Raw genomic sequence first — 15,720 nt, 5'->3', positions numbered from 1 at the left:
CTCCACAGGGGCTCATTCTCCCCGTCATAGGTGGCTATGACACGATGAATCAAATCTTGAGAAACATAAGAGTCACCAAGCTCAACGAGAAGTCAAATCATGGGGCCGCGGACGAAAGATAAAACAAGATGCCATCAAAATATCTGCCCCTGACTGAGCTCCGTCACATTGACCCCTATCGCTCCTCAAGCAGAGTGACCCCTATACAAACCCTCACCACACATCCAACTTCCCCAACACCCTCAAGGCTTAATAACAACAAACTGCCCAGGCCCAGCATTCCCCTTCGCAGCATCAAAAGCCTCACTCCACTCCTCCAGCCCAAACCTCCCCTCGCACATCGCCCCAATCCTGCCCCCCAGCCCCAAAACCCCCGTCTCCACCATCTTCACCAACAGCCTCGCATCCTCCCGCTCATACATGAACTTCCCATGCAGCTTCAAGTCGTTGAACATAATCGCCGCATACGGAATCGCAACATCCCCCGCGATGCCCCCCATCAGGCTCACCCGCCCCGAATGAGCCAGTGACAGTATCCCGCTCATGATGTGCGTCGACGACGCCGCCGCCGGGGGGCAAATGTCATAGAAGACGTCAATGGGGCCGTGCCGCTTGATAGCCGCCGTGTCCGCCTTGACGTCTCCCGTGAGCTGCACCGTCTTCACCCTGTCGCTCGTCGCGGCCAGCTTCTCCAGCACCTGCCCGTTTCTTCCCATGGCAACGACCTTTGCCCCCAGCGCAAGCGCAAGACTCACAGCCGCAGTCCCATAGGGCCCCGTGGCAGGCCCTATGAGAACCGTCTCACCAACCTTGAGATCAATGTCCCTGAACCCCCCAAACGGAACGAGAAGTCGATACAAGTACGCCAAATCTTCAACAGTATACCCCAGCCCCCCCTTGGCTGAATCCCCCAACAACCGCTCCTCATCAAGCGCATACACATTCTCAAGCGGAACTTTGGCGTACTCTGCATACGTCGAGTCCCTCCACTCATCAGTCGCAAGCTTCACAGTCGTCGTCGAAAACCCCTGGTGAATGCCCATCAGGTAGCTCGCCGAAGTGTCGTCCCGAGCACGCGTCATGATGTCCACGAGCACCAGCTGCCCAGGCGCAAAGGTGCTGCAGTCCGGTCCCACGGCCGCGATCCTTCCCACTGCGCTGCCGCCGGGGACGTACGGCTTGGGATAGGGGTACGGACGGGTGCCGTCGAGCATCTCGCGGCTGTAGGAGAGGACGTTGGCGGCGAGGACGCGGACGACGACGTTGCCTGGGGTTGCCTGCGGTACGGGACGGGTTTCGACTTTGGGGGGAGTGTCGTTGGAGTGTAACACGAGGGCTCGATGAGTCTCGGGAAGAGGAGATTGAGAAGCCATTGCTGAGATATGTTGTCGTAGACTGGTGATGGATTGAGAGAATCTGAATGATTGACGGGGTCCGCTTGACGAGACTCACCTCGATCATTCCATCTCCAGAGCTTTTATAATGCTCACATCTTGCCCTCTTACACCATACATCTCATTCAACTATATCCAGGTGAACTTGAGATGGCCGGAGTTTGCGACCATCAGAGCTATTTCCGGAATCGTGCAGAGGCTGTCCATAGCTGATTAATTTAGTCCCGCGGGGTTCCGCATCTCGCCCGCAGGATTCTTTAAACCCGGCCAGCCTCGCCATCGCCAGAGCACGTCGAACCATGTCGAGGGAGACAATGTTTAGTGATTCGCCGCCCTATCAGCCACACATCATTGAGCAGTCGTGCAACCATCCTTGCGACCGATCACTTATACCTAGTCAGCCCGTCAGTTGTCCAATGAGGGGAGGGAAAGAAGTCCGACAAAGTGCGGTTTATCCATGAGAGTGCGGCGATGATGTGATTGATTAATTTTCAAGTACAGAGCGTGATGCTTGTCAATATGTCAGTCAAGCCGTGGTGATAGAACCTGAAGCAGTAATCTAGCTGCGCATTCCCAGATATCTCGTGGTCATCGTCGTGCTCTTAGAAGCGCCTGTTACCCCAATCACAACCTCTTCCCCGGGAACGAGATCAACCAGATTGTCGTCAAAATTGACGGCTTCATCGTCCACCTCTAGAGCAACTCCCTTCACTGGCACTTCCGAACTGAGCGTGACTGAGCTGCCATCTTCAGAGAGCTTCGCTTTCAAGCTCTGAGGCTGCTGAAAGTGGACATGCTTCAGCGGCTGCGGCCAGTCGACATACCGAGCAAGTAGCTTGCCATCCTGGTACAAGTAGGCAGCAACAACTGTGCGGCCCTCAAGCCCAGCATTGGGAATCTTCACTGGAACCTCCATGGTCTTCAGCTCAGTGGTCCTGTTGCCGGGCAGCTGTTGTGACGCTGCGATGGTCTCACTGTAGACTTCTTCCGCTGTCTCCACATCCCAAGCCTTGACGACGCAGCTGGTTTTGACCTCGTCCAGTGTAAAATTGGAAGCCCAAATCTCAAGCTTGGTGCTGACTTCAACATCGACCCTCGTGTACTTGCTCTTGGGATGGCGGTGCTCGGTGCGCTTGATTCCCACCGTTATGGGAAGCAGTTCCCTCTTGACGGTGTAGTAGGCGAGCTTCGGCCGCAGATAGTAATCACAGATGGCCCATGATGTCACAGGCCAGCAATCATTCAGCTGCCAAAGCAGAGCTCCGCTGCAGTATTCTCGCCCAGGACCTTTCCATTGACGGCGCCAGAGCCGGAAGGCAGACGACAGACACTCTGCCTGAACCAACTGTGTGGAGTAGATGTACTGCTCCAGAGGGCTCGTAACATACGGAATGTTCTCTGCGAGATACAGAGCAATTCGGCGCTCATGCCCGTCGGCCTTGTTGTGAAAGTCCACAATGTCCGACTGCGCGTGCCGGTCTGGGTCGTCTTTGCCTTTGGGCAGCGCAGCATCAATGGTTCGAGCAGATGGGAAAGCCTCCAGACCAAACTCGGAGACAAATCTTCCCATCAGCTTGTCGAAGTCCTGATATCTTGCTTGAGAGCCATGCCATACGTTCCACTGGTGGATGTCTCCTATAGTGGGATCCGACGATGTCTTGCCACCCCAAGGACTTCCATAGTGGTAGAACGTCGCCGGCACGAGGTCTTGACACACCTGCACGAGAAGGTACTCGTAAATGTAGCGGGCGGGGAAGTCCGACTTGAGCCAGCTTTGAGGATCTTTGTCTTGCACGTCGTATGTGAGCCCCTCGCTCTCCTGAAACTGGTAGTCTTCGTTGTTTCCAGCATAAATGACAATGCTGGGGTGGTGGCGCATGATTTTGACGTTCGCTCGGGCTTCTCTTTCGACAGATTGCAACATCTCCGGGTTGCAGGGGTAGTTGCCACAAGCGAAGAGAAAGTCAACCCAGACCAGTATTCCTTGTTCGTCGCAAGCGTCCAGCAAGTTCTCATCCTCATAGACGCCACCGCCCCAGATGCGTATCATGGACTGATTGCCTTCCACCATGAGCTTGATCCAGTTTTGATACTTTTCTTTGGTGATTCGGGGAGTAAAGTTGTCGGCGGGAATCCAGCAGCTGCCTCCGCAGAAGATTGGAATATTGTTCACCTTGAAAAAGAAGGATGTTCCTGGTTGGTCCTCGAGGGGCTTCTGGACAAGCTCTACCTTTCGGATGCCTATCCTCTTTGACAAAGCATCGACTTCTTCGTTGCCATCCAGCAGCGTTGCTTTGGCCGTGTACAACGGCTGCTTTCCATATCTGGCCGGATACCACAGCTCTGGGTTGCTGATTGTCAAAGTAGCCACTGCACCCCCTTTCGACACATCCACAGTATCACTCAAAACAGTCTCGCCGAGCGAGAGCTCGAACCGCACCTTGGACGCCTTTCCCTCCGTCTCTGCATGAAGCTCAACCTTGGCGCTCTTCAGAGTATCATCCAAAGTGACATTTGCGTACAGATCAGCCAGGCGTGATTCGTAGACCTCGAGGTTGATGGGCTTCCAGGGCCCGCAAGTCAACAGCGTGGGGCCCCAGTCCCAGCCCCAGTGATACTGCGCTTTTCGAACCGCCAGTCTGGAGTGGTCTCCATTCCAGACTCCCCATTTGTGCTCGGGGATCTGCTCTACTCGCTCCCATCCTCGCAGATACGCACTGTCAAAGGTGATGACGAGCTGGTTGTCCTTGTCCGCCTCGTTGAGGAGTGCAGTGACGTCCACACGCTCGGGTATGAACATGTTGTCCGTCTCGAGGATCTTTTTGTCGTTGAGCAGCACCTCGGCAAAGGTATCCAAGCCGTCAAATGCGAGAACCGCCTTTTCTTGGCTGCCCAGCTTGGGCGTCTTGAATGAGGTGCGGTACTGCCATGCCCTCACTTCTCCGACCCACTGCACGTCCAGTTCATTCTTTCCGATAAAGGGGTCAGGAATGAGCTTGTGATGCAGGAGATCAAGATGGACGTTGGTAGGAAACTGAGAGACTGGCCGGAACTCAGGCTTCTCGACATCTGTCCTGCCAAACTGCCAGCCTGCATCGACGGGGATGATCTTGCGAGGTGCCATTGCGGGGGAAGTTGGACAGCCGGTGAGCTGACGGTGAATCTCCCGCTTGGCGAAAGAGTCACACTCTTGATATGGAGAGGGAAGAAGAAGAGGACAAAAGGAGCTTTAAAAGAGGAAGAGAACAAGAGATTGTGTAAATTATAGAAGCAGTCAGTCAGTTACTGTCTCAAGTACTTATACCTGAAGTCTTGAAGCTTATGGAAATGGCATGACGGAAGGAGCACCTCCGCGTTCAAAAGCGGGAAGGCGGGGGAATCTTGGAGGACCAGCATTTCCCTTTAAGCAGCGATAAGAAAGCGACAGGCAGAGAAATGCCCGAGAATTGATGCGAAGAGCCGAGTAAAGCTGCGAACTGCTGCAGGCAATTTATCCTGATGTACCGTAAGTTGCTTGACGCACGTTGCGACAAATCAAAAGCGTGCGGAGAAACGAAGAAATCGACGCTGTGCCGCATCTGGCATGATGGAGATGCAGAGTGACTTCAGTGGGCGTGGCACGATGATGCCCAACGATACCTTGTGCGAGCATCAAATACTTTGACTAAGACAGGAGGAAGCAGAATGGGGCTACATCAAATATTCGCCAGGAGATGGATACTTCATAATACTCATCAATTAAAGAAAAAAAGAGCTCGACGAGAAGAACAGGTCAGAACGAATCCATCCAAGGGCCTGCTTCAAAACTTCTATAACACTCCCAAACGCCAAGTTTGCTTGCTGCCATTACCCTCTCAAAGCTCGTTTCTGCATTAACGAAGGAAACCAACAAACCAGAATAGGCTCAGTATAACTTGATAGTACTTCCACTCTTCCACCATTTTGTCATGCGCGCAAAAGAAACTGAACTTGGCTGAGCTCGTGGCATCAAAACAAGGGCTAACGCAAGGAGAGTGAACATAACAGCAAATGTCGTTCGATACAGCTCCGGCTGTCGTCATCAGCAACATCCTCGCCCCCTCCGACGGCTGCTGAGCGTAAAGACCTCTTCCCACTCCCGCAGGTTCCAGTTCTGGTTTCGTTTGCCTCGTCTGCGCCTCCGTGGGCCGCTCAGGCCCTCATCCAGCGTGCCTCCGGTGACGGAGCTCTTGATGCTGCCTCCATCACTGGCCGTGTTCCATCCGCCGCCGTCTCCGTATTGGATGCCGCTCATGGGGTCGTCCGGGTCGATCTCGCCCAACTCAATCTTGGTCAGGATCATTCTCGCCAATCGGTGAAAGATCTCATCCACGCCTTCGCCATTCAATGCGCTCGCTTCTGTCACGACCGGAATGCCCACAGTGCTCGCCCATCGAGTCGCCTCGGCGGACGAGATCTCGCGCCCCTCTGGTGCCTCGGTAGCTCTCTGCTGCGTGCCCGCTCCGATCGAGTTGGCGTGGTCTCTGTACGAAGATGGAACACCGCCATTGCCGCCTGCCGTCACCGTCGCCGCTGAGCCCACGCTGCTGGGAGTCGGGGGAGGCAAACTTGTATCGATAAGGTTCTCAGAAGCCAGGTCCAGCTTGTTGCCCACCAGCAGGACGCTCAGATGAGGAGACGCCAGCGCCCGCGCATCGTTCAGAAACGGCTGCAGACCTCGAAAGGACATGTGCGATGAGATGTCGTAGACCAGGATTGCTCCCGCCGCTCCGCGATAGTACGATCTCGAGACGGATCGAAACCGCTCGGTGCCTGCTGTATCCCATAGCTGCCAATGAGGAAAACATCTGTATCAGCACACCGTGACCCCTGTAGTAGGTAGAAGAGATGATGAGAGTGTCGGTTATACTTGGAGTTTTATCCGCTTTCGCCGCGCCCCGCTCCCGACCTTGATGATCTTGGTTGCGAACTCGACGCCGATGGTCTGGGACGACAGCACCCTCCACTCGTTCTTCACAAACCGGTGAAGCAGACACGACCTGTGCGCAGACAGGGAACCGCCTTGTTAGCCGTCCGTGATGCCCATCGCAAGAGACTCCGAAGTAGCGGCACTTACTTGCCCGAGCCGCTGGGTCCCAGCAGTATGATCTTGGCCAGGTAGTCGTACATGCTGCCGAGCTCCTAACATTCCACCGCCGTCTCAGTACATGTCCCTCGCCGTGTCATCGCGTATCTAGCTTTCGTCTCGAGCTTCGCTCACCTGCTCGGGGCGAGCTGTTCCAGCGCTGGATTCGCTCGCCCCAGACGACCGCCTCGGTCGCATCATGGGGCGCAGAGTCGTCGGGGAAGGAGATTATCGAAGAAAAGCGCAAGGAAATAAGTCGTACGTCGTCGCTGGTCGAGTCGAAGATGCGAAAGCAAAATCCCGAGAGCGCCGGCTTGTCGTCAGAGTGAAACACACAGATAAGAGAGAAAACGGATGTCGTTGGCGGCAGAGAATCTGGATTGGATGTGTGATGTCGCTTCTGGTCGCCAAAAGCGGCCTGGAATGCAGGGATGGTGTCACTGGTTCACTCGGCGCACGGGCCCCCGATTGTCTTCACCTCACCTGAGGTCCAAGGCTCCAGTGGGACTCTCTTACCTAGTAGCTGTATGGCCACTGTAACGGGCCCCTGTAGGCGCGAAGACCCCCACTGGGCTGGAACAGCTCGCTGAGCGCGGCCCAATGACTAAGCGACCGGCTGGGCATGAATGGAGACGTCGAATCCACCAAAAGAGCTGTCATGTGGTGTTGCTGCATGACTGTTGATGCTGATAAAAGAGGTTGGAGAGAGGGAAAATGGGGAGATTGTGGAGGAGAATCACATGAGTTTCTGAAGATCTTCCGAGAATTTGATATAATTTTGTAGCCATAAGACTTGATGGTGATAAACGGCAGCTTCTAGTGCTGAGCAACCACCTGCAGTTGATGGTGGAAGCTGGAGCTTCGAGCCTCGGCACAGCGTGCTGCTGCAATGACCGCCACTTATGGCTGACCACAACTTGCCAAGATGGTATTACACAGCATCACCATCTTACACGAGCTCTCACTAGCAGAAATTGCCTCCAATTTACAAGTTCTCCCTTCAATAAACACTCACATCAAGCCATGAAGATCCAAAATCGCACATTCATCATCTCCGGTGGCGCGTCCGGGCTCGGCAAAGGCTCCGCCCTTGAACTCATCCAAGCCGGCGGCCACGTCGCGGTCCTCGACATCTCCGACCCGGAAGCCGGCCAAGCCGTCGAAAAGGAACTCGGCCCAGCAGCAAAGTTCTTCCACTGCAACGTCCTGGACACGGAGAGCATCGCAAAGGCCGTCCAGGGCGCGGTGGACTGGGCGAGCAAGACGGGGAAGCCCCTTGGCGGCGTGATTCCGGCAGCGGGCGTCAATCTCCCAGCAGCGGTAGGCCACCATGTGTCGATACTACTAGATCGATTGCTTCTTTGGATTCTAAGTAGAGATGCAGATACTTAATAGCAAGGGCAAGACTGTCAATCTAGACGACGTCGATTTCGTCCTGGGCGTCAATATCAGAGGCACAATCGACCTCATCCGGCAATCCGCAGTGCATCTCGCCAAGGTCGAGCCCGAGGGCCCGGACGGAGAGCGCGGCGTCGTGATTCTGGTCAGCAGCTCGAGCGCCTTTGACGGCCAGTACGGCCAGGTCGTCTACGGGGCGAGCAAGGGAGCTGTCGCGTCAATGGCCCTGCCCATGGCCCGCGACCTGGCTCGGTACGGCATCCGCGTCGTTGCCATTGCTCCCAACCTGTTTGTGACGGGCATGTCATCGGTGATGAGCGAGAAGTCGTGGAAGAGCATCTCGCAGACGTTTTTGTTTCCGAACAGAGCAGGCAATCCGCCCGAGTTTTCCATGCTGGTGAGTTCATACTTGACAGACACCTGCTTGGATGTTGCCGAGATTAACCTGCTTCCGTGTAGGTCAAGCACATCATCGAGAACCCCATGCTGAACGGGGCTGTCATCCGACTGGATGGAGGATCGAGGTTGGCCAAGATCTAAGCCGCCTGTTTGTGTTGGTTTATCTCTATGAGACGCGGCGAGACTATTACGTGTACATGTACCCTATATACTGTCTCCATTTGTATAGTATCAGAGCAATTCGTGTCCCTTCAACTCATCACTGCTGCTCTACCTGCTCATCTCCGTTTAAAATGAATGCAGCTGTAAAAGAAGCACATGTCCATCATTTACAGTCTCATTCCAAGCTCGAAAGGCAAGTGCAGGTGTTGGACTCGCCCCACCATGATTTACACAGGGCAACACCAGATGTGAAGCATCAAAATACGTCACCTTCATTCACTCCATCTCACTTTCATCTCTCTATCCACTTGCCCGCTCACTCAGCCCTCAATCTCACTAAACAAACTTGCGTCTCTGCCTTCATTATCCTCGAGTACGCGATACGGATGCCTTTTCCATTCCCCCCAGTTTCTACAGCTCATCTCCCAATGGAAGGCACCATAGTCAGTCCTCACCTTGAGACGCCCGGGGCCTTCAATCTCATGGGACATCTCCAAAGCATCAGTCACTGGCTTGCAGCCACGACAACTGCTAAGTTCTACGATTGCGCCTCATGGAATTCCATACGATGGCACATCCTTCTCAGCCTTGCCTTTCAACACGCCCGAATATGCGCTGCCATGACACCAAAGGAAGCCCACGACAGAATACTCACCCGTCTGCAGCAAGAGTACTATCCCCTACGCCAGAGGCCAACATGGTGTCGTCTAGCAATTCAGGCTCTGATTGTAGTCCGATACGTCTGGCTGGCCGCAAAGATGCTCTTTCTGGAGCTCTATCTCCTGGACCTAGCCTTCTGGAAGATGCATCGCTATGCTCGACAAAGGAACCTCCTCCCTCATATGACACGCATCTTCTCACCCGGCTTTCACAGGTTGGCCGTCTTGGCTCCCTTGCCGCCCTCTAGGTTTCGTTATGTGCTGGCGAACACTGTCGCCAGTATTTGGTACTCGTGGGCGTATTTCTTTAGCATCCCGCTGATCGCCTGGATGCTTCTCGCCGCGTTCAAAGCATGATGCTGATAAGCGACTCAAATTGTCGCAAACAGTCGTGGACTGCATTTGCCGTCAAAGAAGCCGTAATATCAGATGCGGAGTGCATGAGACAGTATCGATTCGCTACGGTAACTGTACGCGGATATAACGCTTACAGACCGGAAGAGTGCATACACACACAGTGAGCCTACATAGAAGATGTAAGGATGCAATGGTCTGCTCCACCAACAGCCTGGGCGATGTCGCAATCGCATTCATAATCTCGCAAACCTACATCGTGTCTCAAGAATGTTGAGAAACTCACGCAAAGATCATTGAAAATGGCTGCCAAACGACTCAAGATCGCCATCCTGGACGACTACCAAAGGGTGTCCGAGAAGCACTTTGCAAGATTCAAAGACGACCACGAGATCGCTTATTTCCCAGACACCCTGCCGCCATACAATGGTCCAGACACCCCGCAATCAGTCAAAGATGCCTTGGTCAAGAGACTCGAGCCATTCAACATCATCAGTATGTATTCGAATCCTGACAGAAAGATCACTGGTCACTGATGATGATCGCCTCAGATACCGTACGAGAGAGGACACCGTTCCCTGCAGAGCTGGTCAATCGGCTGCCCAACTTACAGCTTCTCTTGACACAAGGTCGCCGCAACCTGTCCCTGGATCTCGACGCCTTCAAGGCGCGGGGCATCCCCGTCGCCACAGCAATCCACGTCCATCCCGCCGGCGAGAACAACGTCGAGAGCACAGTCGAGCACATTGTGACCATGATCATGGCTCTCGCGCGCAACATTGCAGCCGACGACGCGGGCTTGAAAGCCGGCCTCTGGCAAGCCAACCTCTGCACCTCCGTGTCCGGAAAGACGCTGGGCATCATCGGGCTCGGTCGCCTGGGAGGTGCCGCGGCCCGGATTCTCCACGTTGCTTTCGGCATGAAGGTCATTGCCTGGAGCCAGAACCTGACGCAAGAAGTTGCCGATGAGCAAGCGGCACACTTCAAGTTACCCGTCGCAAACTCTGAAGGAGAAAAGACGTTCAGGGCCGTTAGCCGGGAGGAGCTGTTCAAGACCGCCGACGTCGTCAGTTTACACGTCGTGCTCTCGGACCGCACCCGGGGCTTCATCACATCGAAGGACTTGGATCTAATGAAGCCGTCAGCCTTCTTCGTCAACACGTCCAGAGGCCCGCTCGTCGTCGAACAAGACCTGCTCGACACTCTCAAGGCCGGCAAGATCCGGGGTGCCGCGCTGGATGTCTTCTGGCAGGAGCCGCTTCCTCGGGATAGCGAGTGGAGGAGTGACGGCTGGGGCAAGGATGGTCGTAGCCATTTGCTGGTGACGCCGCATACGGGGTATGTCGAGGAGGCGGCCATTAATGGTTTCTATGAGCAGGCGGCGAATGATGTGGAGGCGTGGATTGCAGGGAAGCCTCTGAAAATTCGGCTTGCATGAGGGCAATGTCCCTTGCAAGTACCACTGGTATGAGGCTGAGGAAGACGGAGGGTTTCCTTGAACCAACGATGAGAGCAGACATGTATCCATGAATGAAGCAGAAGATCCGGAAAAGTACGAGTAGGTGACAAGTGAGACTGTTTTGATACCATCTGTGGTTACACATGTATAGGGTTCTCATGTCCAGCTGTGTCTGAACACGTGTAAGTCAAAGATGACCGGTACTGACATGAGATGCAGTGTCGCTTATCCAAGACACTTGAAGCACCTTAACCCAATATATCTTGTACCCATCATGGTGAAATACCCAAGACATGTAACTCTTCTGGCCGTGTCTCATCTGATTCATTTGTCTCAAGCTTAATGTAGGAGCCTTATCATAAGCATGAACGGCATGACATGACATGACGTACGCAGGCAGCATATGTCACTCCGGTTTCACCTGCAAATAGAGACGATTATCCCGTACCTGCGGCACCATCAAGTCTCCGGCCCAGGTCGATGAACTACCCAGGTACTGGCTACGTAGGTTATTACAAACTTCCATCAGTATAGTCCACGTCTTCATACATAGTAAGTATAGCCTTACGAATGTACGATTCAGCAATGCACCGATGAGGTGCTGCCTGTCTGCACTCGGTATCATGACCCCAGATGGAGTCCAAGTCCTATCAAGACCTTCAAACAAGTCCCGGCCACAAGAACAAGTCCTCGGAGAAATTATAAACGAAGAAAAGAATGCAATGGTATTCCAGGATTTGGATCATTTCGTGTTAAGATGGCATGTGAAACGATGCACGAGCGCCCGAAATTACCATGTGCCACGTATGAGGCACGTTGCACTCGGTAGAAAAATGCCCGTACTTTTTGGTGCTCCCTCCAAGATACATATTGCTCTGTAACAGATAGAGAGGGATGTAACAACGGTGAAGCCTGGAAAGAAAACAGAGGATGAAAAATGTCATCGTATGTGACGTTGACACTTGTTACTTGCTTCAACAAGCCCTAGAACGGCATGCCTGCTCATCTTTGTGGATCTCATCCATGGATCACTCATTATCAGAGCCAGTAGGTATTCCAACATTGTCCCCCAAATGGCGGTCCATCCTGTGAGCTTCAACTCATGCCACCGGTCAACATCAAGGAATTTTCGAGGACCATCATGGCCAATCCAGTGCTCTCAATCCGGCACCTGGGCGCGCTTTAGTTGCAAGCGCTCACTTACGCACTGCCGAGGATGCGGAAACCACCGCTCCAAGGCCTTGTTCGGCCCTCTTGCCGGGGGGGCGCTGGTGTCCTATGGCGAGGCCACGAGGGTTGAATAGCTGCATCTTTAAAAGCCTTCTTGAACGGTTTCGACACCGAAGCTACTGTGACTATACAGGTATGCAGTCCGCACCTTCATCCACGGCGACATCTGTGCTACTGCACTGTCGTGCCCTGGCTCATCGGCCGTACTTCCAAGATGGGCACTGCCGGCCTTCCGCTTCCGGGGACTAGCAATGCACCTTGTCGAGTTTGGTTTGTCTTCTTCCCCTCTTCTTCACCTTCTTTGCCAAGCTCGTTCTAGTGACGATCTGTGGCCCTTGAGCCAGGAATTGAAAGTTATTTGCGGAGTAGTAGATACATCAAGTTGTCACTGCGAGGGATAGGAAACGAGCCAAGCGTCGCGCCCTCACGGTGGTCTCATAGGCGGACGTGATGTCGGTCAGCCGGAACATTCGTGTCAGCTCGAGATCAGAACGCGTGCATCGCTGATCACTCGGCGACAGCCGCCAAACCAACCTGACGTATGTACATTTCGAGGTCTCACAGCGTCTAGTCGTACCGTTTCTGGATCAAGTGGACGGAAGCGCATATGAGCCCTCCAGTCGGCCACTCATCCCGGCATACCAACCACCAGCGGTAACAGAGTGCCGAAATGCATGTAAGGTACATTCACATCCCTTTGCCATGGCCATAGCCAGAAGCCGGTTGATCATCTTGGTGACCTATTTGATCCTATGTTCTTTCTTACCAGTAATTTATGGTCTTACCTTCACTGATCATTGAAGGCTGCAAATTATACCTCCACAAAAGGTCACACAGTGTAAGCATCTTAACACCCCAGGACGAATTCCCAAACGCACACACAGACTTAAACAGAAGCATAACTACGACAACTCTCGAGTCCTCAGATACCCGTGAAAGTGTCCGTAGATGCTGAACAATCCCGCCCGTGGACGTTTTGACCGTCTCGTCCCGCCCAATCTCTCTCCACCTCCCCGCGAGTTTCCACCTCCATCCCCAAAAGGGCACCTGGTTTTGCTCTTGACCCAGAAGTAAGAAAAAAAAAAAAAAAGACCTGAACCGCCCCATCGATCTAGCCAGGGGCTATGCGTGGCCTTGCATGAATGATGTGACGGCCTAATGTGACTCTGTGTGAGCACTCGACTCAGTATCAGCCGCGACGCCCTCGCACACCCTCAAAGACCTGCCGTATTGTATCAACCTCTTCTCACAAGCGCCGCTGGCTAAACGAGAGAAATCCACAAAAAAGTTGTCTTTCCATTGTTCGGTCGATCAAGCCCAAAAGAGGCTACAAAATAACTAATTACTCGGCCGAGCAGACAAGGCTACACCAGGGGAGGGTCTGGCCGATTGGTCCCCGGCCGATTAGTGAGGTGTCAAGAAGCACTTCGCTGAATGGAATAGGCAGGTCGACGCTGGAATGTGCAAGTGGTAGTGACGAGACACGGGCTGGGACCCGATGGCTCCATCACGAGCCTCTTGGCTTTTGCAATGAGTTGCAAGGATCTGGAAAGCCTATGGGGACAGAGACGTGGTAGGTAGTCGTAGCAAATGGCAGTATATAACACAGCTGACATTCCCCCCCTACTCCGTCGATCTCTTTCGGACTGTCGCTCCAGCCCAAGCAACAACTCCCAATTCCTTCCAGATCTCACGGTATCTGATCCAGCCAAAGGGAAAAGCAAGATGAAGTCCTCGCTCAAGGCCCTCGTCGCCGGCACCGGCCTGGCCTCGCTGGCCTCCGCCGTCACCCCCGTCTCCGACTCGGACATGACCAACCTGCTCAATGCCGGAGGCGTCGAGCTCGCCATGAAGGCCCAGCCCATGTGGTTCTTCGGCCAGGCCATGAACCAGCCTCCGTGCATCCCTACCTTTGCCACCACCAACGGCGGCCAGACGCCCTCTGCTGCCCTCTGCGCCTATCCCGACATGGGCTGCAACTGCCGCACCCCCGGCGTTCCCATCACCAACGTTGCGCCGTCGTTCCCTACCTACTACAGCTACGAGAAGTGCACGGACACCACCATCCGAATTCAGTACTCTCTGTTCTACGAGAAGGACGGGTGAGTTTTGGTCTTGTCGGAATCTTTGTGTGGAAGGTCCACGATACTGACCAATTCCGTTTCAGCTCTGAACCTGAGGGCATCCTCGGCCACCCTTAGTAAGTACCCTCCAGCTCAAAAGACTGCGGGTAGCTCAACTTACTGACACCCACAAAGCGACTGGGAGCGTGTCATCGTCGAGTGGTCCAAGGGCTCCGACAGCAACTGGGTCCCCGGCCAGATCCTCCTGTCCCAGCACTCCGGCTACGACCGCCTGAACTGGACCGACATCCAGAACACCTTCAACACCGAGGACGCCAGCCTGCAGCGCGGCGGTGACAACGGACGCACGAACCTTGACCACCCCAAGGTCTACGTTGCTTGGAGCAAGCACGCCAACTTCGACGATCGCAACACTGTAAGTCTAGAAGAAATGATGCCAGTTGTGAGCAAGCGTTTGAACCCCTTCTGATTCTCTCCCTAGGGTTGGAACGACCCTCTTTCTCAGCTCGACGACAACGCCTTCCGAAGCCAGGACTGGTGGTACTTCCCCGTCGCCTGTAAGTCAACGCCCACCCAGAATGTCACATCATGAACTCTGCTAATGGGAACGTAGCCGACTACCTCCGTGCCGACCTCTCCACTCCCCTCGGCCAGCAGATCGCCAGCTACGACTGGGGCGACGCTTCGTCCTACCCTGCTTCTGTTCACGCCTCCCTCTGCCAACAATAGAGATTTGATACCATTTATGTATATGCATGTAGCAAATGACAGTCTAGATATGTCAGCGCAATTGATATAGAAGGATATTTCAAGTTCAACTTGATTCACGGGTGCTTGTTGCTTCGGTGTGACGTGTGCATGTGACTGAGATTTGGGCGATCTTGACTTTGACCGTGTCAATGGATCAATCATGAACGTCAATGAATCCTTTCTAAGTCACAGTCGCTGGTCACCAGCTTCTAAACCCCGGTTGTCTCAGTTCAGGATCAATGGTTGTGATTATTTGAGACATCCGTACTGTAGGGATATCGGCCGTAGAGACCGTTGAAGGGCCCCACAGCCGGCCCGGGGCCCGGCGACCACTCCGGCGTACTTTGTACATGTACTGCACTTACTGCTCCAACACAGGCAGGTATTCAAATAGCATGTCATGTTCAATCGTCAAATTAGACAATGGAGTCTGTTATATTGAGATAGATCAGCAACCTCATCCTGCATAAGCGTTGAAATAACTTGATCGTAGCGCTCCCCAAGTCTCGCAGTAATTCGTTCCTTCAACCTCACTTGCCATCCACCATTTATGCGCCAACGGAGCTCCCCGTTATATTATTCCGCGCAGATCTACGGAGTGAACAGAAAAAGACTCAAAGTCAGCCACCTCCTCAAAGTCTTTATTGCGGTTATTAATGCGTTTCCCCCATCCAGACGGAGTCGCCGAGGACTTTTGTTCGCATTCGGAACTGGGCTGCAGCTGGTC

General features: G+C 53.8%; 6 protein-coding genes across 6 annotated transcripts; 3 read left to right on the top strand and 3 right to left on the bottom strand.

Annotated features, from left to right (window-relative positions):
- Nucleotides 1-242: 242 nt before the first annotated feature.
- BBK36DRAFT_1119877 (GroES-like protein) lies at nucleotides 243-1,373 on the bottom strand (the record flags this gene model as incomplete). The annotated part of the gene is made up of 1 exon (XM_024890634.1): nucleotides 243-1,373. One exon carries the CDS (start codon nucleotides 1,371-1,373, stop codon nucleotides 243-245), a length of 1,131 nt encoding a protein of 376 aa, XP_024749336.1.
- Nucleotides 1,374-1,953: 580 nt separating this feature from the next.
- Nucleotides 1,954-4,518, bottom strand: BBK36DRAFT_1120432 (glycoside hydrolase family 2 protein; the record flags this gene model as incomplete). The annotated part of the gene is made up of 1 exon (XM_024890695.1): nucleotides 1,954-4,518. One exon carries the CDS (start codon nucleotides 4,516-4,518, stop codon nucleotides 1,954-1,956), a length of 2,565 nt encoding a protein of 854 aa, XP_024749335.1.
- A 679-nt stretch (nucleotides 4,519-5,197) lies between these two features.
- Nucleotides 5,198-6,707, bottom strand: BBK36DRAFT_1135628 (rab-type ras small GTPase). The gene is made up of 5 exons (XM_024892704.1): nucleotides 6,634-6,707; nucleotides 6,490-6,554; nucleotides 6,283-6,412; nucleotides 5,384-6,201; nucleotides 5,198-5,305 (listed from the first exon to the last, which is right to left on the bottom strand). Exons 1-4 carry the CDS (start codon nucleotides 6,694-6,696, stop codon nucleotides 5,455-5,457), a joined length of 1,005 nt encoding a protein of 334 aa, XP_024749334.1. The 5' UTR covers nucleotides 6,697-6,707; the 3' UTR covers nucleotides 5,198-5,305; nucleotides 5,384-5,454.
- Nucleotides 6,708-7,521: 814 nt separating this feature from the next.
- Nucleotides 7,522-8,436, top strand: BBK36DRAFT_1169689 (NAD(P)-binding protein; the record flags this gene model as incomplete). Its single annotated transcript, XM_024895350.1, has 3 exons — nucleotides 7,522-7,818; nucleotides 7,883-8,293; nucleotides 8,356-8,436. The coding sequence occupies 3 exons, from the start codon at nucleotides 7,522-7,524 to the stop codon at nucleotides 8,434-8,436; spliced, it is 789 nt and encodes a 262-aa protein (XP_024749333.1).
- Nucleotides 8,437-9,772: 1,336 nt separating this feature from the next.
- On the top strand, nucleotides 9,773-10,908 carry BBK36DRAFT_1121211 (lactate dehydrogenase-like protein; the record flags this gene model as incomplete). Its single annotated transcript, XM_024890800.1, has 2 exons — nucleotides 9,773-9,965; nucleotides 10,022-10,908. The coding sequence occupies 2 exons, from the start codon at nucleotides 9,773-9,775 to the stop codon at nucleotides 10,906-10,908; spliced, it is 1,080 nt and encodes a 359-aa protein (XP_024749332.1).
- A 2,972-nt stretch (nucleotides 10,909-13,880) lies between these two features.
- Nucleotides 13,881-15,022, top strand: BBK36DRAFT_1135627 (hypothetical protein). The gene is given in 6 exon segments (XM_024892703.1): nucleotides 13,881-14,261; nucleotides 14,327-14,359; nucleotides 14,418-14,659; nucleotides 14,679-14,680; nucleotides 14,728-14,800; nucleotides 14,857-15,022. 6 exon segments carry the CDS (start codon nucleotides 13,885-13,887, stop codon nucleotides 14,970-14,972), a joined length of 843 nt encoding a protein of 280 aa, XP_024749331.1. The 5' UTR covers nucleotides 13,881-13,884; the 3' UTR covers nucleotides 14,973-15,022.
- The last annotated feature ends 698 nt before the right edge of the window (nucleotides 15,023-15,720 follow it).

The sequence above is a fragment of the Trichoderma citrinoviride genome, assembly GCF_003025115.1.
Source record: "Trichoderma citrinoviride strain TUCIM 6016 unplaced genomic scaffold BBK36scaffold_8, whole genome shotgun sequence".
In the NCBI taxonomy this organism is placed as follows: domain Eukaryota; kingdom Fungi; phylum Ascomycota; class Sordariomycetes; order Hypocreales; family Hypocreaceae; genus Trichoderma; species Trichoderma citrinoviride.
The sequence above is the reverse complement of the archived record's forward strand: the minus strand, read 5'-3'. Positions and strand labels throughout refer to the sequence as shown.

Excerpts from the sequence above, each read along its gene's own strand:
- BBK36DRAFT_1135627 (XM_024892703.1), top strand. The coding sequence starts at position 13,885 with ATGAAGTCCTCGCTCAAGGCCCTCGTCGCCGGCACCGGCCTGGCCTCG. Across the intron at positions 14,360-14,417 it reads GGCATCCTCGGCCACCCTTA|CGACTGGGAGCGTGTCATCG; the intron begins GTAAGTACCCTC and ends ACACCCACAAAG. Across the intron at positions 14,801-14,856 it reads GTGGTACTTCCCCGTCGCCT|CCGACTACCTCCGTGCCGAC; the intron begins GTAAGTCAACGC and ends ATGGGAACGTAG.
- BBK36DRAFT_1135628 (XM_024892704.1), bottom strand. The coding sequence starts at position 6,696 with ATGCGACCGAGGCGGTCGTCTGGGGCGAGCGAATCCAGCGCTGGAACA. Across the intron at positions 6,555-6,633 it reads GAACAGCTCGCCCCGAGCAG|GAGCTCGGCAGCATGTACGA; the intron begins GTGAGCGAAGCT and ends GTGGAATGTTAG. Across the intron at positions 6,202-6,282 it reads GAAAGCGGATAAAACTCCAA|CTATGGGATACAGCAGGCAC; the intron begins GTATAACCGACA and ends CCTCATTGGCAG.